General features: G+C 43.3%; 1 protein-coding gene across 2 annotated transcripts in view; it reads left to right on the top strand.

The window, feature by feature from the left end:
* LOC120049990 (sodium-coupled neutral amino acid transporter 4-like) overlaps positions 1 to 19,937 on the top strand; it is a 31,562-nt gene extending 11,625 nt beyond the window's left edge. For both annotated transcript variants that reach the window (XM_038996554.1, XM_038996553.1), the window contains exons 2-16: positions 2,684 to 2,908; positions 3,323 to 3,419; positions 3,797 to 3,912; positions 5,427 to 5,500; positions 5,633 to 5,725; positions 5,807 to 5,888; positions 6,060 to 6,142; positions 6,276 to 6,334; positions 7,142 to 7,393; positions 7,638 to 7,717; positions 7,828 to 7,928; positions 8,183 to 8,307; positions 15,215 to 15,359; positions 15,621 to 15,718; positions 16,095 to 19,937. In XM_038996554.1, the coding sequence (XP_038852482.1) occupies positions 2,796 to 2,908; positions 3,323 to 3,419; positions 3,797 to 3,912; positions 5,427 to 5,500; positions 5,633 to 5,725; positions 5,807 to 5,888; positions 6,060 to 6,142; positions 6,276 to 6,334; positions 7,142 to 7,393; positions 7,638 to 7,717; positions 7,828 to 7,928; positions 8,183 to 8,307; positions 15,215 to 15,359; positions 15,621 to 15,718; positions 16,095 to 16,199 (1,623 nt within the window). In that variant the 5' untranslated portion in view covers positions 2,684 to 2,795 and the 3' untranslated portion in view covers positions 16,200 to 19,937. The remainder of the gene's footprint in view (positions 1 to 2,683; positions 2,909 to 3,322; positions 3,420 to 3,796; positions 3,913 to 5,426; positions 5,501 to 5,632; positions 5,726 to 5,806; positions 5,889 to 6,059; positions 6,143 to 6,275; positions 6,335 to 7,141; positions 7,394 to 7,637; positions 7,718 to 7,827; positions 7,929 to 8,182; positions 8,308 to 15,214; positions 15,360 to 15,620; positions 15,719 to 16,094) is intronic.
* Positions 19,938 to 27,207: the final 7,270 nt, after the last annotated feature.

Genomic DNA, 27,207 nt, shown 5'->3' with positions numbered 1-27,207 from the left:
AGTTTGTGCTTTTCACTTTAAAATGTCCGACTTAACTTGCCCGAACGAAAAATGTATCAACCCTTACACAAAATGTCCATTAATTATAATCTACGTAATAATTCACATTCCCTGTTGCTGCAGGATTATTTTCCTGTTGTAACAAAATCTGGCTCAAATTAAAATCCTATGTCTCTACTTGCGTGCATTTATCACATTGGTTTTATCAAACCGCAAATGCACACACAGACACATTGACAAACAGACTGTGACAACTTTAAATCACATTCACTCTATTGTTGTTATTGAATATAAAACATGTTTCAAACAATCATATGCAAAAGTACCAGTGGTTTTAACTACAGTGGGTAAAGCATACATTTCAGATGTGCATGAAAGGCAAAGGTTCAAGGATTTTGCTGGGGCTGGGTCTATGGCTATAGGTAGCTTAGTCATAGCATAACACAAGGTATATGCACAGGGAGCAGTGGAGTGCTTAGCTGCATGGGTGGAGGGGTGAAGTCTGGTTGAGCAGGTTCCTTTTTATTTGCTCGAGTATAGCACACTGGGAAGGAGTACAGTTGGGACAATGATTGATTGATTGTATTTGTATGCAATGCACACTTTTGATCAAAGATACAAATATCTACCAATACGAAGATATAGGCCTACCAGTCAATCTGTCTATCTAGAGGAGACGTAACATAGGAATGTACTAGGACACACAGCAGTTCCAGGAACGCAGCTGGTACAGGCACAGCAGGAACTAGAATGCGATCAAACCAGAACTGTGTAGAGTAGACAAGCTAGGCAAAACTAAGTATGTAGAAAAATGCTTCACAAACAGCTAACGATTGGCTTGGCTATACATTTCCATACAGGGGAGGTGACAGCAGTCACAACAAAAGAGGTGTGTGGTAAGATACAGGTTCAGTCTGTCTATGACTTCTCCATAGCATGGAGTTAAAGGGAAACATGGAACCCCTTCACCTGTTTCAGTCCTGAAGGCCATGGATCTCTGTCCTGACTGGGTACAACATGGAGGAGCTACTGTGCATAGACTCACTTACGTAATGGCTTATTGACTGTAAACGTGGCGCGCTTTGACGATCATGTGAGAATGATGGATTTTATACTTGGCCTTTCAATGGCTGGGGCAAGAGTTTAAATAGCCAGAGTTTAAATAGAAAGAGTTTAAATAGAAAGAGTTTAAATAGCATGTGACTGAAATGTATTTTCTAGCACTAAAACTTCCTTTCGAAGAGTTTTTACAGTGCTTGTTTTTTGATGGGCAGCACTGAAATGTTAATTCATGGACTTGGATTGGTGGATGAGGTTATGTTCCATAGCTGTTTGTTTATGGCTTTGTCACAACATTGGACATCCATGTTTGTTACTAGTGTTTTGATGTGTTTCACCGTTGTGTTTTTCCTGGGGTGTTGGTCGGTAGGATGGGAGGGAGCAGGGTGCGACTTTTGGGAACCTGGCTGGACAAGGGCCCTGGCTGCTTGTCTGTTTTTACCCATTCCTGTCAAAGAAGCCTTTGTATGGGAAGAACAGCACTGTGGGTAATTGGCTGTTAAAATCATTTAGCAGAACTCTGTGTGCGCTGCCCAGTGCCTCATCTTGTTGTTACGTAATAGCAGCAATCAAATGTTCAATAGAATGGAAATATGAACACATGCCTCCTGCTGGCCCACTACTTCAGTGCACTCAGTGCGTTCAATTGAATTGGGTTTACCGTGGACAGCAATACAGACAGGCCTTTGTAGCTTGCTCTCCCAGAGGTTAGGAACATTTGGTCGGAAACTTGCCTGCCTCATTAGCCGACCTCTTTGACCTGAATTTAGGATTCAGGTGTGTTTTTGACATAATGTTGAGACTTGCTTTAACCCGCCTGAAGTGAATGTGGTTATAGTATCATAAAGGAAACTGCACAGCAGCAATAGAACATGGACGTGTGTCTGAAAGGGTTACTTAGAGGTTCTTTTAGGGAAAATAATGTGTGCTAATCTCTAAAAATAGATATGTAAAATTGAGGTCACAATTGATTTTACGGTCTGTCAAGCAAAAACAATACTACAATTACTTATCTACGTCGACTACAAAATCCCTTTGAACTTGATACAGTTAGAGGCCGTTTTGTTAACTCTGTGTATAGCAGAGTACAAAAGGTATCCAAAACCAGTCTGCACGGAACGTCAAGATTCCAATGCGTGACAGGAACAGTGATATTGTTTATGAAAGACGCCATGGTTAAAGCACACTGAAGTGCGTGAGCTACCAACATGTATCGAAAGGAGAGATAAAATGATGCTGCGGGTTCAGGGGAATGTGACACAGATGGGTGTGTGTAGAATGACACCTTTTCTTCCCCTTGAAGTGTCCTTTGTCAAGGCCCTAGAGTTCTGGCCAGTCAGATAAGACTCATTGAATGTATCTTCATAACATTAACAGTAACTAGCTCATTGTTGACAGATTACACAGTCAAATTATTAGGGATCTTGTCACTTTATAGAGGACTAGTCAAAGTGTAATTACAAAGAAATGATGGCTAGTTGAGGCCCAGAACTTTTAGTTAACGTTTAGACAGCATTGAATGATTGGTTGTATGTTTGCTGGTTATAAGGGCTTCCCGCCACATCAGCAGCTCTCTGAATATTCTTAGAACGTTTACTATCTCTCCCTTTGCCGTTTTCTACAGGTATTTGCCCTATAGTGTAAGGCTGAGCTGAAGCACGCCAACCTACCGAGTACAACTGCTCTGCTTTGGACCGTGACCCCTTCCCCAGCCCCGCACCACTATAGCCGTAACCATGGACCGCATGGAGCTGAAGAAAGTCTGCATGGAGGCAGACGATGACAGCACAGACAGTTTGGACGACCGCTTCACAGAGCCCATCGACTCTGAGAAGGCCACCATCAACAGGTGTGGTTCAATACTGTATCAATTATTTTAGCTGAGACTTTCTACAGAAAAAGCTGGAAATAAAGCGCATTGCCTTAGTTGTGGCAACAAGAATGTGTTCTTTGCCAAACTGTACAGAAATGGTTCTTTATCATACATTTCTTGTCTCCTACCTATCATTGTCTAATGTACACAATGCTATTCAATACACTGGTTAGGAGAATCTCTCAGCTCATAGCTTCACTGTAAACCGCCAACAGATTAGCTACACTGTAATCTCATTTCTTCCATCACCCCAAAAAATAAAAGAAATAGAAGCTGGAACTAGCCTAACTGACCCTGTAACCACTCATAAAGTCCTAACATGGCTGTCATAAACTAGTAATAAAGAAGTATTTTAAACTAGAGATTGATTCAATGATTGTACATCTGCAGTCACTTCCTGGATGAGGATGGAGACGCAGAGAGCCACAAGTTTCTCACTAATGGGATTATGAAGAAGAAGAAGTACGAGGAGTATCAAGAAGAATACGTAAGAAGACTGATGATGAACTATCGATGACAACACATGCATGTTTGCTCTTGCTCATGGACACTATCTCTTAACAACAACCTTGACCATTTCCTCAAAAGCTGTCTGCTTTTATTCAAACCTTCGTTCCGAGGAACCCTTTCGTAGGAACTGGTAGTTACGTGTGTGTGTGTGTGTGTGTGTGTGTGTGTGTGTGTGTGTGTGTGTGTGTGTGTGTGTGTGTGTGTGTGTGTGTGTGTGTGTGTGTGTGTGTGTGTGTGTGTGTGTGTGTGTGTGTGTGTGTGTGTGTGTGTGTGTGAGAAATGTTCTTGTTTACGATCAGTTGAAGTCATGGTAATCTCTCTGTTACCCTCTCTCTCTAACTTTCTCTCTCTCAGCACCCAGGACATACCTCCTTTGGTATGTCAGTCTTCAACCTGAGTAATGCGATCATGGGCAGCGGCATCCTGGGTCTCTCCTACGCAATGGCCAACACTGGCATTGTACTTTTTGTGTAAGTGTGTGTTAACTTCTGCCATAGAGACAATGTGGAATCAAATCAAATGTATTTATATAGCCCTTCTTACATCAGCTGATATCTCAAAGTGCTGTACAGAAACCCAGCCTAAAACCCCAAACAGCAAGCAATGCAGGTGTAGAAGCACGGTGGCTAGGAAAAACTCCCTAGAAAGGCCAAAACCTAGGAAGAAACCTAGAGAGGAACCAGGCTATGAGGGGTGGCCAGTCCTCTTCTGGCTGTGCCGGGTAGAGATTATAACAGAACATGGCCAATATGTTCAAATGTTCATAAATGACCAGCATGGTCAAATAATAATAATCACAGTAGTTGTCGAGGGTGCAACAAGTCAGCACCTCAGGAGTAAATGTCAGTTGGCTTTTCATAGCCGATCATTAAGAGTATCTCTACCGCTCCTGCTGTCTCTAGAGAGTTGAAAACAGCAGGTCTGGGACAGGTAGCACGTCCGGTGAACAGGTCAGGGTTCCATAGCCGCAGGCAGAACAGTTGAAACTGGAGCAGCAGCACGGCCAGGTGGACTGGGGACAGCATGGAGTCATCATGCCAGGTAGTCCTGAGGCATGGTCCTAGGGCTCAGGTCCTCAGAGAAAGAGAGAATTAGAGAGAGCATACTTAAATTCCTACAGGACACCGGATAAGACAGGAGAAGTACTCCAGATATATGGGGTCAATGTTTGGTTTCTGCAACAGTCAAGTGATTAAACCACCAGCTAATAAAGTAAACGATTCTGTCTGCATCGTATAGTATTACTGATAGGACTGAAATAGCTTCTGAGTCCTTGGTATAGCAAGTGGGGTTTGACAACAGGGTGAGTGGTGGGGTATGTATTTGGGAATAGACAGACACTGACTTTGGCTCGAAGTCGGGGCAACTCTCAATTCAAAAACAACATCTTTAATTCAGTTAGTTTAATACGTTGGAGCCCATTGGAGGCTGGATGATTGGGTTAAAGGCTCCTTGGTGATGAAGGCCCCTTGTGAACTCTTTAAGTGTAAGGATTTAAGGCTGATCATGTTCAGCCGATGCGGGAAACCCATACATCCCCTCCCGGAATACCTCACAAGTTACTTTATTGACTTATATAATAGCTCAGAGTTTAGTCTGGTCTCTAAGCACTGACACGCATTGGTCAACCACTATTTTGTCTGAGCTGGCACATATATTGACATGGCATGATGGTGTCTTTGACATGTGCTTTAGGCATTGGAACATGGTCTTCTCAAATAGGCAGTAAATGAATGCCAGAGAAAGCATCCGGACCCCCACCACCCCCAAGTGAAATACGACTGCAGTTCTAAAGCTAAGTTTACCTCCCTAAATAGGTAATGGGGAAAACAGAGTGAGAGTGACTAGGGGGGGAAACTAGTGAAAGTTATTATGTAGGGTGTTTTGTAACCCAGTTGACATGTGTTGTTTGTTGTGATTTGCGTAACATTTCCGTATGGTATAGCCCAATGCTAATGTCTGACTGGTTTCTATCCCAACATAGAGTCCTTCTCTTGGGTGTGGCCATCTTGTCGTTGTACTCTGTTCACTTGCTGCTAATGACTGCAAAAGAAGGAGGTAGGTGTCATTTTTTAATTAATGGAAATGTCTGTCTTTCATTAGCATCTGTCTGTCTGTCCTCGCCTTTCTGCTTTTTCCCCTTTGTATCTTTGAATATCACTCATCACCATATTGTCGTTGTTCTAACAGGCTCTCTCATCTATGAAAAGTTGGGAGAGCGAGCTTTTGGCTGGCCGGGGAAAATGGCTGCGTTTGGATCGATAACCCTTCAAAATATTGGTGGTAAGTGAACAGCTAATGTTGCATTCATTGTAGTGTTATGATTCTATATTGAAATGTACATTTGTGTTTATTTGCACCCAGCCATGTCCAGCTACCTCTTCATTGTAAAGTATGAGCTGCCAGAAGTGATCCGTGCCTTCATGGGACTGGAGCAGAGCTCTGGGTAAGTGTCTGTCTGTCTGTCATTGGTTAACTATTTCATAAAATCCGTTTATTTGTAGTTAATTTGACACAGGTGGCTCAACACACTACACAGTTTGGTTGGTGTATTGATAGATAGACGGATGGATTGATGCTCTGCGTGTGAGACCTGTTCTCTCTGCGTTGTTTACAGTGAATGGTACATGAACGGAAACTACCTGGTTGTGTTTGTGTCCATCGGTATCATCCTGCCTCTCTGCATACTCAAAAACCTGGGTAAGTGGTGTGTGTGTGGGTGTGTGTGTTGCGGTTGTTTCATATTTAGTCTTTGTATACTTTGTTTACATAATGTGTGTGAGTGTTTTCGTGATGGTACATGGGTTTCTCTCTAATTCTCTCTTGTCTCTAGGCTACCTTGGCTACACCAGCGGATTCTCCCTATCCTGCATGGTGTTTTTCCTGGGAGTGGTAAGTTTAACCTGCCTCCTTTTGCTCCTTTAGTTTAGCATTTTTAGCCCGCTGAATGACTGAACAATGACGGATGATGGTGTTGATATTATATAAAGTACCATCAGATGTGAGTTAAGACAGCTACATTTCACCTTCTGTCAATATGGCAACAACTCCTGCTTTTTATAAACTCTGACATTCTTATATAGTACATTTCGCCTACATTGCTTTTGTATTCTTGCCACACGGCGTCTTGATCATGACTACTTTCTCCTCCTTAAATGTCATCCTGACCTTTTGTAGGGTATTATGCCAGTGCTGGCTTTGCTCTCACAGGCAATGTGGGCGATTTGCATGCCATGGTAGTTCCTAGTAACATTTAGAATATGCCTGGTGTGGAGTTCAGCTGGTTAGTTACCGTACATGAGATTAGAGATGAGTTTATCAATAGCCTTCTTTGATATCTTAAACTCCACTTTGGCCCACTTGCTCTCTAGTGGTGTATCATATTAAACACCGATACAGTCTGTATCATCATTAATGAAATAGAGCTTGCGGCCACACTCCGTTTTACACAGGGTTTATACCATAGTAGCGATCAGAGAGACATCCTATGTAGTTAGTAACCCTGAAAGTACATAGTTTAGCGTTCAGCGTCTGTTTCTTTGAAGACAGAATGAAAGATTACAGGATGGAAGGAACTCATTGCTCTGCAATATAATGGATTGCTGCCTATGTAATATAATGCATTTCTATGTTTGCTAATCATCCCCATCTCACTCCTCTGTCCCCATCTCACCCTTCTGTCCCCTCTTTACCTCTCAGCTGATCTATAAGAAGTACAACCTCCCCTGCCCTATGCCCTTCATGTACCATCATACCAACCACAGTATGAATGGAACAGCCCTGGGGCCCCACGCCCTGCACAACGGCACCGTCCTCATGGACTTCTCCAGAGCTGACATGTCCCCCGCCTCCTACCTGGACGGCCACCACACCTCAGGGGTCCACTTCGAACCACACCCCGACGACGTGGAGGAGATGTGCACGCCCAAGTACTTTGTGTTCAACTCTCAGGTGAGGTGTGGAGCTACTGTATGTGGGTGGGGGGGTGGAGGTATGTGGGTGGGGTGTGAGTGCGTACGTGTGTGTGTGTATATGTGGTGAGTCGGAATGCTTCATGTCATAATTCTGTGTTTTGGAAACAATATCCTCTGATAAACAGTCCCTGAAACGCGATTAATCAATGTTTAGAAGAACCCAATTCTTAACGTATCCGGGCTTGTGTTTCATTCCACGATCTCTTCTCCTGTCATTGCAGACTGCTTACACTGTTCCCATACTGGCCTTCTCCTTTGTGTGCCACCCTGAAATTCTACCCATCTACAGTGAACTCAAAGAGTAAGTGCATCCAAGTGAATTACAAAAGACACGTTTGCATAGACGCTCATAGAAATTGCTGCGGTACATTTTCTCCATATAACTCACATCTCAACTTGCGTTTTCCCCAGTCGCTCCCGTAGAAAGATGCAGAACGTGTCCAACCTGTCCATCCTGGCCATGCTGGTCATGTACATGCTCTCAGCGCTGTTTGGCTACCTCACTTTCTATGGTAAAATATACACACACGCACAATAAGATACATTTGCAGCAATTGTATTACTTTGTTTCTGCTTTTATTGCCGTTATATGTTAATTTTATGAGTGAAATGTTTGAAAAAGAGCCAGTAGTATGTATTAAAATACACTAGTAAGCTACCATAACCATTGCGTGTTTGTTTATCATATCTCTCTCTCACACCCAGTTCAGGCTTTTGTATTGATATGTCTCTGACAGCTTGTATTCCTTCTTTCTCCCAAACACAGAAAACGTGGAGGCAGAGTTGCTCCACACCTTCACCAAGGTGTATAAGTTTGACACCATGCTCCTGCTGGTCCGTCTGGCTGTCCTGACTGCTGTCACCCTGACTGTCCCCATTGTCCTGTTCCCTGTAAGTACAACGAGGCATCTGCTCAAACGCACGCAGACACACACACACACGCACATCCACACTCACACACACAAGCAGAGACTCGCACACGCATGCATGCACACAGACACACAGACACCCACATACACAAAACATATGCACACATTCTCACGCATACAATTTATGCAGACACATTCACACGCCGCTCAACACCTAGGTCATTTTATCCAAATGAGATAAAAATTAATTAATTCTTTTAATACCAAAAACAGGGTCTCTTTCTGTATTGGCTGAGTGAGTGGGTGTGTTGACACGGCTGGTTTTCTTGCTGGACTTGGTAAAGCACATACTGTTCTGCTGTGACGTTAGCTGACTCATTATTGGACTTTCAGCAATCCCGTCAATCCATTTCCCCAGGTCCCAAATGAGAACCAGCCCAGGTTTTCAAAGCTCTGTTTGTCTGTCGTAAGCTTCCTTGCAAGAGCACTCTGTCCCTCCTCCAATCATACTCTCAATCATACTTTAGACACACAAATACAAGCATAAACACAAATTAACACGCACACACATACACAGCTTTGGAACAATTACACCCCTACACTGCTCCCCACATGATGCCAGACATATTCAGTCCCTTCCTTCTGGGGCACACATCAATAGGCTCAGCATGTGAAAGCACGGAAATGTATTACTGTCAGTACTTTATTACTGTAAATGTACTACTGTAAGTCTCTGGATAACAGCGTCTGATAAATGACTAAATGTCAATGTGAAAAAGCAGTGGTACAATAGACGTCTTGTTCATCACAAGCTCTTTAGCCTGGCTGCCAAGGAACACAGTGTAATGTTCACAACTCCCCTGTCTCTCATTTCCCACTCTGCTCTAAGTAGCACATTGTCACCACATGCTGTCCTAGCAAATAAATGCAGTGAAGTCACTTGCTACCGTCCTTATTTTGTTAAAGTGTAAGCTGCAGTTTAGCCTTGGTTTGTACAGTTTAGCCTTGGTTTGCACAGTTTAGCCTTGGCTTCTAGCATCAGTTCAGGTCTGATACTGTGTTTCTGTTCCACTGGTTATTATGTAATCTCCTGTCCATGCGGACTGCCTGCCTGCCTGTCTGCCTGTCTGCCTGTCTGGTGTGTGAGTCACTGAATGAGAGTGTTGGCCTTGCATGGCGTACCTGACCCCCCTATATGGCTGTGGGCTATATTTGTCTTGGCCCTAGCCTGGCACAGGAGCCCATAAAGGGCTGAGTGTCTCAGAGGTGTCATGGACCTCCTTTGTAGCCTACAATGAACCATGCATTAGCACTTAGCAGTGCCCATTAGAATTGATCCTCTCAAAGGACTTAGTTGACCCAAGGAACATTAAGATGGTAATATTAGATTTATGGAGAAAAAAAATTATCCAGTGATCAAAGTGCTATACAGGGGAGCTGCACCACAATTCCACTGTTTACCTACAGTCACTGTAGCTTGCAGGAGATGGGTTCTTGTGATGGGAGAGACAGTTTTAGGCTGGAATGGTTAATGGACTATATGGTGGTGTTACACTGAGCCACCAGCAGAGAGCAGGGGAGAACTGTCAGCCCCATGGCTCTAGTCAGCCCTGCTTAGAAAGAGAGGTGGGGGGAGTATCCGTTTTGACTGTGGGCTATACTGATACTCCCACACTCTTACACGCCCACAGAAACACTATCTCTCTCTCTCTCACACACACACACACACACACACACACACACACACACACACACACACACACACACACACACACACACACACACACACACACACACACACACACACACACACACACACACACACACACACAGAGAAACACACACACTCACCAGCTCTCTCACTGTGGGAGTGAACGCTTCTTTGGTCATGGGAATGTGCGAGTGAATCTCACAGTCCCAGTGGAAGTTTACAGGAGATAAGCCCTGAGCAGACAGTGGAAAAACCCTCACTGTGACCTCCACCTTAGAGGGAGGGAGAGAGAAAGATAGAGGGAGGGAGGGAGGGAGGGAGAGAGAGAGAGACAATGCACTCACTGACTATTGCAGCTGACACCAAAATGCAGTGTCAGAAGGGAGGCTATAGGAACACGCCTAGTGCCCAAATGAATTAAGTTTATTGCGCACTGAGAGTCGAGTAGAGACGAACGGATTGGGTTCAGTCAGTCCCGATGAGCCCTTCCCAGCTACCTAGTTTATGCTTATGGCTAGAAACTAAAGCAAGATTTTGAAACTTGCCTGCCGAAGTTGAAATCATTTTGTTTTTATCTGAGTATATATCTTTTTTTTATGTAACGTTAGACGTTAATGCTATTTTTGGTGAAAACTACAATAAATGTGCTTCAGCTGTCACCATGGTCTGTTATTGGCTACGCTATCTAGCTACCCTTTCCTTACTGTGGCAAGTGGGAGCGAAGGACACTGTTCCCTGTGTTGTTGTGTTGCCTGCTTGCAGCGCAAACTCTCCCCATTGAGCAGTAGATTGTATCCAGATGGTTACTACAAACATTACAAGTTATTTCTTGTCTAGGCTTCTATCCTACTCGGAATAAAATCAAGTTGGATGGAACAAATTGGAGATGGTGACCAATAAGACAAGTTATTTCTCCCTTGCCCATCGACATAATCATCACGTTCTTTAACAGGTTTTAACTAGCGCAATGCTGTTGCCAGGTAGCCAGCATTACCTATCTGTGAGGGGCTTATCAAGACGACTGACTGAACCAAACCCCTTCGTCTCGACATGACTCTCAGCTGCGCCACATACACTTCATGACCAAAAGTTGCCGAACATCTCATTCCAAAATCATGGGCATTAATAATATGTTGGTCCCCCCTTTGCTGCTCTAACAGCCTCCACTCTTCTGGGAAGGCTTTCCACTAGATGTTGGAACATTGCTGCGGGGACTTGCTTCTATTCGGCCACGAGAGCATTAGTGATGTTGGGCGATTAGGCCTGGCTCGCGGTCGGTGTTCCAATTCACCCCAAAGGTGTTTGATGGGGTTGAGGTCAGGGCTGTGTGCAGGCCAGTCAAGTTCTTCCACACCGATCTCAACAAACCATTTCTGTATGAACCTCGCTTTGTGCACGGGGGTATTGTCATGCTGAAACAGGAAAGGGCCTTCCCCAAACTGTTAGCACAAAGTTGGAAGCACAGAATCGTCTAGAATGTCATTGTATGCTGTAGCGTTAAGATTTCCCAGATTCGTCCGTTGGACTGCCAGATGGTGAAGCCTGGTTCATCACTCTAGAGAACGCATTTCCACTGCTCCAAAGTCCAATGGCAGTGAGCTTTACACCACTCCAGCCTACGCTTGACATTGCGCATGGTGATCTTAGGCTTGTGTGCGGCTGCTCGGCCATGGAAACCCATTTCATGAAGCTCCCGACAAACAGTTATTGTGCTGAAGTTGCTTCCTGAGGCAGTTTGGAACTTGGTAGTAAGTGTTGCAACCGAGGACAGACGTTTTTTATGCGCTACATGCTTCAGCACTCTGTGGTCCCATTTTGTGAGCTTGTGTGGCCTACCACTTCTCGGCTGAGCTGTTGTTGCTCTTAGATGTTTCCATTTCACAATAACAGCACTTACAATTGACTGGGGCAGCTCTAGCAGGGCAGAAATTTGATGAACTGACTTGTTGGAAAGGTGGCATCCTATGATGGTGCCATGTTGAAAGTCACTGAGCTCTTCAGTACGGGCCATTCTACTGCCAATGTTTGTCTATGGAGATTGCATGGCAGTGTGCTCGATTTTATACACCTATCAGCAACGGATGTGGCTGAATTAGCTGAATCCACTCATTTGAAGGGGTGTCCACATACTTTTGGTCATGTAGCGTACATCATCCATTAGGGAAAGGGGGATACCTAGTCAGTTGTACAACTGTATGCATTCAACTAAAATGTGTCTAACGCAGTTAACCCAACTCCTCTGAATCAGAGGGCACCAGGCGTGTCTGTGCAGCCTCTCCCATAGCCGAAAGGCTCCTTGAGCAGGCCGTAGTCAAGCACAGAAATGAAGGGATGCGATGTGAACATAAAGCAAGTACAGCATGTCGAATACATGTTTGGACACACTCATGTCGATGTGTCTGCTGCTGTGTGCTCTGTAGCCATTGGCTACTGGTCTGTTACACCTGAAAAACTGTGGGGCATAGCATATGCATGGCATCTTTTCCAAACACGTTAGTCATGGCCTAGATAACCCAGCATCAAACCATTGATTTTCCCCCCCTTGACTGCTGCTCAGGCTTCAACAAAGCATCACGTGCACCTCAGCATTTACAGCGCAGTGAGTTCAGTTCACCGCACAAGCTTGAGGATATAGTTGTGGAGACATAGGAGAGGTGAGATGAAAGTAACCAGTCATGCTGGCATCACGTTGCCAGGTGTCCAGCCCTCTGAATCACGAGACGTGACATGTGAGATCTCCCCGAGAGTCCTTTGCCCTTCATTTGGCAGAGAAGCCTTCAGCACCCAGATTAACGTTTGCTTTGTCTCTCAAGCACTATGTCCTTTATTATAGGCAGGAGGGCTGGGGTTGTGTAGGAGGGGAGTGGGGAGTGGAGGTGAAAGGGTGGGCTCAAACAGTAAAGAACCTAAAGGCAACAGTAAAGATACTTGGTCGCGAACAAGCAGGTTTTAATGAAACAGTGTTTAGATGTGGTAGGCAGACTTGTCTAGTTCCCATGCTCTCTTTGTTTCATGGCTCCTCAATAACAGGAACACAAATATTTAAATTACCTCAAGTCAACTGTTCATTTTGATGTTTAAAAAGTTACTTAAAGTGTTCTTAAGTGTAATGATTCCTGTTTTCATGAGTCATTTAATTGACCTACAACATTGTTTGTGAATGTTGGTGTGTGATGATCTGTTATATTGTGATATTCTATGGCCTCGTCTCAAGGCAGTTGACCTTTTCTTTCTTTCTAAATAAAGCAGTGGGGCCACTTGTCTGAGAAATATAAATGCAGGAAATAGCCTTCTAACTATTAACCTTGGTCTTTTCTGCTGCTTATGGCTCTGTAATAAGATGGGATTCTGTTTGTGTTGCAGTCAGTTATGATGGTTACATTGGACTAGTAGTGATGGTACTCTTGTGATGGGGTTGTTAGGTTGCTGCTGAGTTTTCCACTAGAGGGCAGGTCAGAGAAGACAAATCATGTGGTGCACAAGCACAATGCCCAGTTGGCTGTGACCCAAAAGTAGCCTGCCATGCATGCTGTCTTTTCACAGTGACTTCATGGAAAATAAGCTTATAGTCAATAAGTTCATTATATATCTGCCCTTGTTATTGCTGTGATACACTATTTTCAGGATAATTTGACTGGCTTTACAAAGTGAACCCTGTCACCTGTCTTTGACAGTGGTTGAATAGGCTTGTTGAATGTGGTGGAAAAGGGTTTAAAATGGGTTTTATTTCTGATGGTCAGTCAATTGAGGATTTAAAAAAATCTCAAGTTATAACCTGTTTTATCTTATTCCTGACCTTATGGTGTGCTTGTTCCTCTTAATCTTGGATTTACCTTTTTGTTCTTCCCTTTTTAATGTCTTCCTCCCTATGAAAAAAGCACTGGCAAACCAAGGCGTAGTAATACTATGCCATATATCTAGCTGTATCTGAAAAGGTTGCAGAATCTTTCACTTGGTTGGAGCCCAGTTGGCTCCCTGGTTTTGGGCCATGTTGCTAGCTTTTGGCTGGCCTGGTAGACCCAGGTACCTTAGCAGCGGTGGCGCTTTGCCACATATCTCACCCCAGTGGGAGCTGTCATAGCGGGTGGAGGGAGGGAGATGCAGGCAAATATTGCATGGTGCACTCCAAAGGCCCTGCGCAGGATCTCTGTTGGGCGCTGAATAGTTCAGAGCCTTGGCAGCCAGGTGGGTAGAAATGTCACGCCCAGGCGCCAGGTTTTCACCGGTCCAATTATGCAATGGCTGCTGGGAGAGGGGATTGTTTATTATCAATGGGGGGGAGGAGGTAATTTTGCCTTGCAGAGCTACTGCCACGCCTTAAAATAATTTTGGTGTAAATCTCTGCCACTCCTTCATACATTCTTTCAGCAAGGTGTCAGTGTTGGCCATTTTGGCTCTTGATCCACAACTCAAGAGAGTAGCCATCAACCCTCACCAAACAAGTATTTAGACTGAAACATGAACCAGCCAAGTGTCTCGTCTTTCTGCTGTCTAAATATCTACGTAGGAAAGGTATCATTAGTGAAAAAGCAAATGAGAGGATTTCAAAAAAGAGAAAAAAGGGAAACTGTTAATTGACAAGCGTTGCCTGGGGGCAGAACACGCCTTTCCTGCTGCCTTCAGTCCCGCCTTCTCTGGCCCTCGGCTGATGCAATCCCAGGGTGCCGTTGCAGGAGGTTCTCCCAGAGTTAATTCTCTGCCTTTTGAATGGCGCTTTAAGCCCCGCCTCCTCAACCTTTCGCTCTGTGGCCGGCTGGCCCATAGCAGTTGCTTTTCACCTGATACCCGTGACCTCTCACCCAGTGAAGTCTTTAACTCAATGCCTTGAGCTGTGCAGCTCTCAGCCTTTTAGCTGGTGGCCTCCTTCCCTGCCTCTCTGCCTACTTAGACTCTCAGCTGCTGCAGTTGACACACTTCAGTCAGCAGCCAACTGTGGGAATTGGCCTGTGGGCTTAGACTAGTTTGCCGACATGACTGATGATATAGTTACCTACTCGCCCTTGTGTGTGTGTGTGTGTGTGTGTGTGTGTGTGTGTGTGTGTGTGTGTGTGTGTGTGTGTGTGTGTGTGTGTGTGTGTGTGTGTGTGTAAGAGAAATAAAGACAAAGTGCTGTATTAATCAATACATAAAAAAACACTTTACAAGTGGTATCCTAAGTGTCAACTGATCGTCAGTATGTAGCGGTTGATCAGACGTTATAAATAGGTTTGTGTTGCAGATCCGTTCCTCCATCAATACCATGCTGTTCAGCCAACGGGAGTTCAGCTGGGTGCGTCACATGCTCATCGCCGCCTTCATCCTCCTGTTCAACAACCTGCTGGTCATCTTCGTCCCCAGCATCAGAGACATTTTCGGCTTCATCGGTGAGTCCTCCTCAACCACAGCAGTGGTCCCCAAACCCATTCCTGGAGAGATACGGGGTGTGCAGGCTTTTGTTCCCACCAAGCACTAACACTGATTGATGTCTTGATGTGGAGGTATTTCATTGAGTGAGGTGTGTTAGTGCTGGGCTTGCTCAAACATCTGCACACCCTGAGGCTAGTGCTGTCTAAGTGAGGACATTTGTTTAGACAGAAAAAGCTAGATGACTGATGGTGGTCTTCTTCCTGTTTCCCCTCTGACAGGCTCCTCTGCAGCCACCATGCTCATCTTCATCCTCCCTGCTGCCTTCTATCTACGCCTGGTCAAGTCCGTGCCGATGCGCTCCGTGCAGAAGATCTCGGTAAGTGTGCAGGAAACGATGGTGCACGAACACATACACAAACACTCAACTCAAAATCACATACGGTGACTCACACACAGAACAGCCACTCTGACGCACGCAACATATGACACACACATGCCATAGCCTGACGAAATTAGCACCCATCAACATGCCCATACAGACACACCATAGCTGTTATTAGAACAGACACCCCACCCCACAGCACTTAGACAACAACCCCGATTTACAGAGTTACAGCAGTCCCCCAAAACAGGGTTTCCCAGAGGCCCACTGAGATGCTTGACAAAAAATGATTGCACAGAATGTACAGATATGAACACTTCACACAACCTCCTCTCACAGTGTCGTTATTCTTTTTCCTGATGTCTTTTAGGCGGCCATTTTCCTGGTGGTGGGCATCATCTTCATGTTTAGCAGCCTGTCGCTCATCGTGATGGACTGGATCCACAACCCTCCCGGCTCCGGCGGTGGTCACTAAGAGGACCCCCCTTACCTCCACCCCCTCTCACCTCAAACCCCCTCCCCTGACTGTGCCTTGGGGGTAAGGTCACCGGGCCCACGGGGTGCCCCCACACATCACCTACAGACTGAGTACTTCAGCGTACTGTAAAGGGGCGGTTCGCTTTTCTCAACCCCACCCCTTTCCACAAAGTATTACTGGAGGGGACTACGTTCTACGACTGAAACAGACTCTTAAGTTCGTTATTCTTTTTCTTTCTTGTTGTTGTTGGATGGTTTAGTTCTAAAGAATCCTCGACAACAGGGACTCGCCGAAAGGACACAAAGTAATCAAGGAGGACGGTCAGAAACGGGAGAAAAGACGTCAGACGCTGCGGCTGTTGCTGCGCGCCCTGCCGTAGTTGTCTAGATAGCCCATCAACCCTACTCTGTGATATTACCTGAGCAGAGGAAAAAATATGAGCAGGGACCTCAACCATTAAACGGTCAAGAGAACCCAAAGAGAACGAGAACTGATCTGAGAGCTGCCACTATTGGAGCTGGTTGTGACTGCAGGCGTGGCTTCAGGGCCATGGGCTCTGCACACTTGAAGATTAGAGAGAGAGAGAGAGAGAGAGAGAGAGAGGTGAGACAAGGGTTCAAAAACAAAGAGCACTTTTAGCATATGTTTCAAGTTTTAATGTATTTTTAACACATCCAGACACACACAAGAAACACACACACATACAGCACGCCATCTACACTAATTGGAGCTATTTGGTTACTGTCAAAATCTATTTTTGTACACCTAGGGGGAGTAAGAACAGTCGATGTAACCGTACATATGACCGCTGTAGAATCTTTTTCCGAGCTAGAGCCTGGAAAAAGTTGTTCTGAGTGATATTTGTAAACTAGGTTTGTTAAAGTAGTTTCTATTTTATTTTATACTCTTACAATCAATCACATCACCAAAGTTTGTGCGCACACATATTTCTCAGTGGCCAGTGTGTTGCTCTCAACATCCCTTGACAGCAATCATCAGATCAGACGTTAGCAATCATACACATTGACAGACACATACACCAAGTCAACATTTTCAGCCATGTCCATTCTCCCAATCAACACTTAACGTGATGATCAACACACACTGTCAGCCATTTTGAAACCGCCCAGTAGACTGAGCTTCAAACAAGAGACTACATTCATTCTGTGTCATTGTCGCAGAGATTTGAATGTTGCCAAGTTTCGAATGTACCGGTACTTGGCCAATGTTCTACTGATCTACTGAATGACAGTTTACGTGTTTCTTTCTTTGCCTTCTTGTTCACTCTTGTCCAATATGTCACGCTACAGACCCCTTGGGTCAATTGCAGCGAACATTACCAGGAGATGAGCTTACGTTGTTGGCTTGAGATCATTTTCAACTTGTAACTCCATCTCTTCCTCAACTTCATGTGAAGTGAACTGTGCTATGAAATACAACTAGTGAACGCTAGTTTCAGTGAAGAGGAACAACAACAGAACTCTATGAGAGTTAAAGAGAGTCTACTGGCAGTATACCATACAGGTTATTTAGCTATTTGACTTGGCACAGCGATCCTATAACCCATGAGAATGTTTTTCTTCTATCCCAGTGTGTAAAACGATATCTTGTGACAAAATTCAATTGTGGAAAAAAATATTTTGGGTAAAATAAGCAATGGATTGGACCTCCAGACTGTGCTGTTTCTGAGACACAAGATAAGTTGTTTTATCTGTGTTTGCAGTTCACACCTTAAAGGGGAAATCTGCAGTTGCTACATTTTTGGACTTATAAATGAATGATTTGTACCCATTGATTCTTGAAAAATATAAATTGTGAATGCCTCAAGAGCTTAGTTTAACCGTCGTACCCCATCAGAACCCAAAATATATGATTGGTTTACTCCAATGTTTGTAAACAACATAAATGTAAAACCATCATTTTGATATCATGGATGGTCAGTCCTTGCATCCGTATATCTCATCCTTCAGTTTTTTCCAGATTAGACGGGGACTACACTTTGTTATTGCTTCAACTGCTGATTGCCCCTTTAAGTTCAATATGGGTCATAATGTCAAATGTGGAGAAGATTAGAGAAATGAAATTCATCCACTGTTACTTAGCAGGCTTGTCATTTGGTGATGTTTTTACCAGCGATTTGTTTATGGCAGATTTCTGCTGATAGTAGAGTTAACATACACAGTATGTGTTTATTACTGTAATTGTGACTCTTGTTACTGTAATTTACATAATTTCAACGGACCATAATTTCTTAAAATGCCCTAATTAATTAATTAACACCACGATAAATTAATTTCAAAATATTGTGCCGTTCTGAAAAAACATTTGTCAGTAGGTGGCTACATTAGCAGTTTGCATTCAAAGCATAGAATACCTGTTTTGTAAGGTATTAAAGCAGATACGTGTTCCGAATGGATCCAGACAGAATGGACAACATTTACAGATCCTTTGTGGATCTACATATGCATGAAACAAATTGATATTTCAAATGAAATGGTATAGTATGTGCATGTTTTGGATTACAAACATAGTCTTTTCTGACAACTTGTATATGCTTTGTAAATAATCTTATTATATGGTACTCACTGAATTATGTGAGTGGGGGGTTGTAAGGATTTTTACCAGAAGTCTTTTACAATGTTATTTTAGTATTCAATGTTTTTGATTTTGCTCTATGATGATATTTCTTTTTTTTAATGGAAGCTTGTACATTTGTAGAAAATCTCTATCCCCTTTCATTTCTTTATAGTTACATATCTGGAGTACCTGACCTTGAATTAATGAATGCTTTGTCGGTAATGTTGTCTGATGCCTCAGTCCTACAGTGGCTGCAGGGTCCAAGTAGAATCTCAGTGTTGATGTCTTGCGAGACTTAGGTAGATATTGCCTATGTTGAGCTGAAGTATTTGATTCATGCCATGCGGGTGGGTGCGCTGTCAAAAGATCAATGACGTTCAGATCACATGCTTTTAGTAAGAACCACCCAACAGTCACATTTTAGATGCAGACCGCATCGATAGGGGCTGCTGGGTCTTTGCTGAAATTCCTCCTGAGCCTCAGTTACTGTATGTGAAGATATATTTCATGAAGTATATTGACAAAAACCTTACTATTGTGTGAGAATGCAGAAACCAACCTTTGCCTTAATAATTGCAAACTTCAGTTCATCTAGGGAGCAAACCTTAGGGTCAGGCACGGCACCAGATGTAAGACCTTGGTCATACAGTGATTTTGTCATTCGTTTTTTAACATTCAAAGGGGGCATGTTTTTTCCCCCCAATGAAGGACTAGAGCGGAGAGCACAAATGTTGGCGTCTCAGACACTCAAGAAGGGGGTCGGTTCGGGGCTCTTTCAGCGCTATGCCCTCAATATCACTCAGGTACAACTTTAGACTGTCGTAGCATGACATGCTGTAGTCACGACAGTTGACTTTAATATACGTTAAATTATCAAAGACTCTGGCATGCAAACTACATGTCATGCGTTTGACAACGTAAAGTGGGCTTCATGCCGGAGGGTTTAAGTAATGTGTTACCCCAAAAGCATCTGCCTTATCTGTAACCTGGCCCGAAAGAAGCACTGGGTCAGCACCAGTGTCCTGCCGTTCAGTGTCTGCTTCCTGTGGATCAACTAACATTCAAATTGTATATTTGCCTGAACAAAGGGGATTTTTGTATCAGTGAAGCTATTTCAATATCATGTAACATGAACAATAAAAATGTGAAATAACCTTGGCTGCATCTCTCTGCTGTTGAAATGAGGGAAGAACAAGGAATTGTGCCTAGAGTCCGCCAGATCAGAGGCAGTAGGGATGACCAGGGATGTTTTCTTGATACGTGTGCGAATTGGACCATTTTCTGTCCTGCTAATCATTCAAAATGTAACGAGTTCTTTTGGATTTCAGGGAAAATGTATGGAGTAAAAAGTACATAATTTTCTTTAGGAATGTATAAATAGTAAAGTACAGATACCCCAAAAAACTACTTAAGTAGTGCTTCAAAAGTATTTTACCTTAAGTACTTTACACCACTGAATAAGGGACCTCAGGTGTTTGTGGTATATTGGCCATATACCACATCCCCTCGGGCCTTATTGCTTAAGTAGTACCCTGAATAAACTAACAGTGCAAAATTCTCTTTTGCACTGATTATTATAGTTACTGAAAACACAACTTGACTTTTTAGTAATGTGTCTTATAAATGCCTTGACCAGTTTTAGTATAATAATTTAAGTACCATACCGTAACTCTTTGTAAGTATGTGAAATATTATTGTTATTTTTTCAACATTGACAACGAGGTCTAATTAATTTAAATTTTATTGAACCTCAACTTGTAACATTTTAATTTCATTCCTTCTCTTCTACAGCTGTAGTGTTGATGTTATTTCATCATTATCTCTCAAGCTCTGTGACAAATATGCAATATGTCTAATGGGCGTGTGTACGTGCTTGTGTGTGCGTGTGTGTGCACTTGTTTGGGGTTATATCTGCTCACCAAATCCCCTCTCTCCCTGCCCACGGCTGGTGTTACGTAAGGTGGGGACGACGCCTGTGACCGACTTGATTTGGGAGCAATTTTGCTGGCATAATGACACAGTGCAGTCTGGCCTGTCCAGAAATATACCTCTATCCTGTCTATTTAACATCCAGCCCTGACATCTAGCACCCACTTGTCATGTTCCAGGACTGGTCACACGCTGGTGGGAGCTAGGTGTTGTCCTCTACCCTCCACCTTACCAAAAACATCTAAGATCATGAATCAGCCTTCAAATGATGTGGAGCAGGTTGTGAGTTTCATTTGAATTAAGACACTATTCCAACTGTACTGGCTGTACAGTAGCTCAAGTGCATTCAGTTCATGGTTAATTATGAATGCTATAAATGTTATTTTATTTATGCTATGAAATTTGGGGAAATACCATAAGTAAATTCCAAGAAATTGGGCTATGAAGCTTGTATTGAAATTGGGCTACTACTTTCTTGTATTATTAAATTTGTTGGGTGTGTGTCTGTGTGTCTCAGTGTGAGCACCAGCTCATAGCCTCACTCAGGATGCAGGTCACACTCCTCTGCATGGTTCCCTGTGGATCTGGTTACATAACGCCTCTGCCTCTGGATCATCCCCTGCCTCTACCACCCCCCTCTCTCTTTCTCCCTCTATCTCTTTATCCTCACCCTGTTCCACCAAGGACACATACTCACCTCATTTCCAGTGATGCGCTGACCTTCCTTCTCTGTGTCCTTCTATGACACTGTGATACAGTAATTCATCCAATGAGACGTCTCAGAGATTTCATTTCAAAACAAAAAGGTCTAGGCCAATGCCATTTCTGTTGATATACGGCTCTGGTCTAGAGAATTCCATATTCAGTAAATATGCTGTACCACGATAGTGTGTTTGTTGAAGAGGTAAGTACAGAATCCTTTGTAGTAAGGCTTGTGTAGCACTGTCATAGCAGTGACATAATATGCATTGTATGCAGTCATTAACTCTTATGACAGATGACTTAAAGTGATTCTCCAGAACTTTTGTATAATTTCAGACAGTAGTTTTTAAAGGGGTGCTCATGAGCCAAAACAGGTCTCCTTTTTTTGTGTACTACGTCATCCAGTTATGTATAATATGTTACGTCCTGCAAATTCACATAATGTTACATTCGTACAATATGTTATGAATTTGTTGTGCTTAAGATGCCGGACTGCATCTTTAACACTATGGCAGATGTCAGCTAATTGACTATCTGTAAGTTTACCAACTAGTTTAGCAAAATAACGGTTTGTGTCACAACTGAGTCAAGTTAGTTGCCATGAGCTGACATCAGCTGTCATGACTGCTTAGGGCATCTTATGTCATAGTTTTTCTATTTATTGTATTTTTTTTATTTAACCTTTATTTAACTAGACAAGTCAGTTAATGACAAATTCTTATTTACAATGACGGCCTACCAAAGGCAGGCCTTGCCAAGAAGTGATGAGGTGAAGTGTTGCCGTTGAGGATAAATGCCTCTATGCCTGCTGATTCCATTTCCCATTAACCAACAGCACATACATCAATATCTCCTGGAAAAGAATCAATAGGAATTGATTGTAGCCGGCAAACTGACATATTCCCCGGAAACGGAGCCATGGTGTTTTGGAATTCAAATGCTGTATACAGCTAAGACACATGTTGATGCAGATGCTATTTGAGGTTTTGTACATGTGAGTCACATATAGTGAGCTCCAAAAGTTTTGGGACAGTGACACATTTGTTGTTGTTTTGGCTCTGTACTCCAGCACTTTGGATTTGAAATGATACAATGATGATTGTGGACTACAGGAAAAGGAGGACCGAGCACGCCCTCATTCTCATCAATGGGGCTGTAGTGGAGCAGGTTGAGAGCTTCAAGTTCCTTGGTGTCCACATCACCAACAAACTAACATGGTCCAAGCACACCAAGACAGTCATGAAGAGGGCATGACAAAACCAACTCCCCCTCAGGAGACTGAAAAGATTTGGCATGGGTCCTCAGATCCTCAAAAGGTTATACAGCTGCAACATCGAGAGCATCCTGACTGATTGCATCACTGCCTGGTATGGCAACTGCTTGGCCTCCGACCGCAAGGCACTACAGAGGGTAGTGCGTACAACCCAGTACATAACTGGGGCCAAGGTTCCTGCCATCCAGGACCTCTATACCAGGCGGTGTCAGAGAAAGGCCCTAAAAACGGTCAAAGACTCCAGCCACCCTAGTCATAGACTGTTCTCTCTGCTACAGCACTGCAAGCTGTACTGGAGTGCCAAGTCTAGGTCCAAGAGGCTTCTAAACAGCTTCTACCCCCTAGCCATAAGACTCCTGAACATCTAATCAAATGGCTACCCAGACTATTTGCATTGCAAATTACCTCTATTTGCATTTACATATTACCTCAATTACCTCGACTAACCTCGACTCTGTACCGGTTCCCCCCGTTATTTTACTGCTGCTCTTTATTTATTTATTTGTTTTAGGTATTTTTTCTTAAAACTGCATTGTTGGTTAAGGGCTTGTAAGCAAGCATTTTACTGTAAGGTCTACATCTGTTGTATTTGGCGCATGTGACAAATAACATTTGATTTGATCTACAGGGCTGACTGTCAGCTTTAATTTGAGGGTATTTTCATCCATATCGGGTGAACCCGTTTAGAAACTACAGCACTTTTTGTACCATATTCCCCCCATTTTAGGGGACCAAAAGTATTGGGATAAATGCAGTTATGTGTATATTAAAGTAGTCAAAAGTTTCATATTTGGTCCCATATTCCTAGCACTCAATTATTACGTCACGCTTTTGACTTTACCAACTTGTTGGATATCATACCCTCAAGACAGGCTAACCTCTCCACATTACAATAACAGGGAAGGTTGCATTTTGGGGGGTATGATATTTGTAACGTTCTCATTCATCATTACACACGATTCATTCAATACCTTTGGAGCTCAGTGTAGTTGCGTTGTCTTTTCACCATAGACAATATGACATTAAAACTAGTCATCTCAAACAGTACAGTGCCCATTACAGGACTGGCCTTTTACTTCATATACCAGGTAATTTAGACAGTATCCCCTGTAGTTATATTGCATGGCTGTTATGGTCCCATACAATCCATGTAACTACAAGGTTCCATAATTACTTAGCGTGTGTGTATGTAGACTTAATTGGGCCCCGCCCGGCTACTGACCACACCCATATTCACTTAAATAGTAGTCTTGTTTATTGTTCATCAAAGTTCTTGTGGACTAATTATTTGGATTACTTCATACATTCTCCACTGACTTTGTTGGGTAAAACATTTTGACATTCAACGCTGCTGGATTGAATTGTGCCTATTTTGGGGGATTTCTTCTTTCTAGACATTGGATTTTGGGTGTCGTCCTCATCCACATATCATTATCCCTGCAACGTTGAAGATCTTTGGCTGTTACCAAGGCTCTGTTTATTTAATAGCTACTGCGTATACAGGCAACTCTATACGTTGTGCGCACTCTTAATAACTTAACCTGGATCAGTTTGTTATGTTACACAGTGGTGTGACTGCCATGACTAGGTAAATAAAGGCTTGGCTACCCTGTCCGTTTGTCTTCACATCCTCCACATCTTCCGCCTCTCTTTAACCCCTCCCCTTCTCTATTTAACCCCTCCCTTCCTCACTGTAACCCCTCCCTTTCTCTATTTAATCCCTCCTTCTCTCTTTAACCCCTCCCTTTGTCTTTTTAACCCCTCTCTTTAACTCCTCCTCTCTCTCTTTCTTCCACTCCCACTTTCACCCACTCTGCTCTCCACTACTCTCTCACGCCCTTCATTAATCACTTTATGTGTTACAGTTGCAGTCAAATGTATTGGCACCCTTGCACTTTACAATGATGTGCAATGGAGCAGAATGTTACGTTTTGTCTTTTAGAAAGTGGTTAAATGGCTATTTTTACCCTGCAGGCATCTGAAATGTACCACTGGTGAGATAAGTTACACATAGATGAGAATCACTTACATCCAACCAAATTCATTCAAATTTTTTATAGTCCAGGCCAATTTATGACTCCTTTTTTTTCTTCTTGGCCCTGTGCAGTTGCATATCAAACAAATACATACAGTATGCAAAATACATAAAAATCAACTTGTTTTAAAAGAAATAGTGAATTGTGCAAGGGTGCAAGGGTGCCCATTTATTTAACCACAGCTATTTTTAACCACAGCCATCCCTCCATATCCATCTCATCCAATTTGTCTATCCTCTTTTCCAATGTCCCTCTCCATCCCCCTCTTCCTCCTCTTCACTTTAACTTTAGACATTCTTACCCTATGTGCCTATTTATTTTCTTTACCGCTAAAGTTTCTCTCCCTCTCTCTACCTTCATTTCTGCTCACTCCTTCCCCTCCCTCCCTCAGATCATTATTTTATGAGGATTAACTGTCCTGCACGGTGGGGAGAATTCCAGGAAAACTGTCACCTTTAATAATCCAGTGTCCATGTTTGAGATGACCTGGGTCAGATCGCTTAGTCCTGCCACCCTCGTGTGGCCTGCATTAGGAACATACCCTATGTAAGGGTAACGTCTGGGTCGTATTCACTAGGCGGCAAGTGGAAGAAAACAGACTGAAACAGGGAGGCACTAACCTAAACTTGTCCAATAAAAAACTTTAGTTTTCATTGCAAAACGTATTCCGTTGCGATGCGCTTTGCTACGGTTTGCACTAATGACCCTGATGTACATAATCACAGACTAACTGGAGCAGTTCAGTTTCTCCCACTTCTGTTAACGTTTACACAAAGGTTGAACGTCGGATGTAGGGTTGTGTGACAGCGATTATTTGTTTGAGTTTGGACAACTGTTGTGATGACGGCCTGTCTCTCTAGTTCTGTTAGCGATAACTGCTGAAACGTTTTGATCAGCTATTTTGGAGATATCAGTGATGATCAGTTATTTTAGATATAACGGTTGAAATGTTATCATTAGCTTTTAGAGATATCAGTTATTATGATCAGCTATTTTAGTTACTTATAGCCTATACTGTACATGATAAGCTATTTCCGTATACCCCGTTTTATCTGTTTTGGTGGAGTTCAATGGTTTACTGCTCCTACGTCCTTTACTGGAAGTTGTTGTGTCATACACAAGTGGTGGTCAAGACCCTGTAAATGGCGACACGGTGAGAGAAGCGGCCGCTTGGTGTGAGAGAGCAACCTTTGACCACCACCTCCGCTCAGAATGACCGTGATTCTGACCTCTCAGGAACCCTTCTTACCTGGTCAACATGTGATTGACAAATGGTCCAACCACAGAGACACAGGCCAAGGCGTAATGAGAGCCCATAGGCATTTTCCCATCACTGGGCTAAAAACAACCATGAGAGCACTTCCATGACTATAGGCTACAGATATGTAGAAATGAAGTATTATTTGTGTATGAAAATGTAATGTGATGACTTTGCCTCCAATGTTTACTGTTGACTGTTGCTAAATGAGTCTCACATGCATCAGACTCTGGAGGTCAAGGCAAACAAACCGGCTTGCTTTAAATGTTTCTAAATTTAAGTACAACTAAAATGTAACTGTGAATGAAGCAGGTTTGGGCAATGGCCTTGGAAACTAGGCTAGTTGGCCAATTCAATGCCACAGTCTTGACACATACAGTATTGTATGTAGGCAGCATCTGTCTAAAATGTTAGTATACCAGTTGATGGTCACAGTATGATCCTAATGTACCAGGACAGAATGTATAGCACCAGGACAGAAAGTCTTCATGTGCAGATGATGGCCTTAATATATATACTGATGGACTGGATGTCCTAAGTATTAAAAGGACCTCGAATCCTGAAGTTGATCTCCACTAAGTCCATCACAGGAGCATTCTTCAAGTGGTGCCTGTATGTTGCCCTTTTTGTCACAAACAGGAAATAGATTCATCACGGCATGTTCAGGCTTTGAAAGCCACTGAAAATGATGCAACATGGGTTTAATTGGGGTTTTATTGTGGAATCCCGTTTATTGCTTCCTGTTGATAAGATACACAGCTTTGATCATTTCTGAGTCGCTGGTGTTATAGCCCTGAAAGAACGTGAGCATTCCCCAACGACATTCCAAACACAGTGATAAGCCATCTCATGCAGCAGATTGCTCCCAGCTAAATCATTGGTTCAGTCCAAAGGGCCTGCTGTAGGATTGAAAGAAACCCTTGGCCACAGAATGGTCTTCGAGACACTTTTCAGACCACTATGTACAGTACACTTTGTTGTTATGATGTGGCAGGACAATAGTCTTTGACAGTACATCCTGTGACCATCTCATACCATGGAAATGGATTGTATTTGCATGATCCTGCCAGCTCTTAGGAGAGAAAGAGCACTGTCCCAAAAGGAAGTATCTATTTAGGTAATTCCCATTGTCTGACAGACCAGCGCTGGATAGGAGTGACGCCACCTACCGGAAGACAGTTTACTTTTTTTTTTTACAGTGCATACATTTTTGTACTGGTCCCCCATAAG

This window comes from Salvelinus namaycush, chromosome 6 (assembly GCF_016432855.1).
Source record: "Salvelinus namaycush isolate Seneca chromosome 6, SaNama_1.0, whole genome shotgun sequence".
Taxonomy (NCBI): Eukaryota; Metazoa; Chordata; class Actinopteri; order Salmoniformes; family Salmonidae; genus Salvelinus; species Salvelinus namaycush.
Note: the sequence above shows the minus strand (reverse complement) of the source record. Positions and strands in the feature narration are given on the sequence as shown.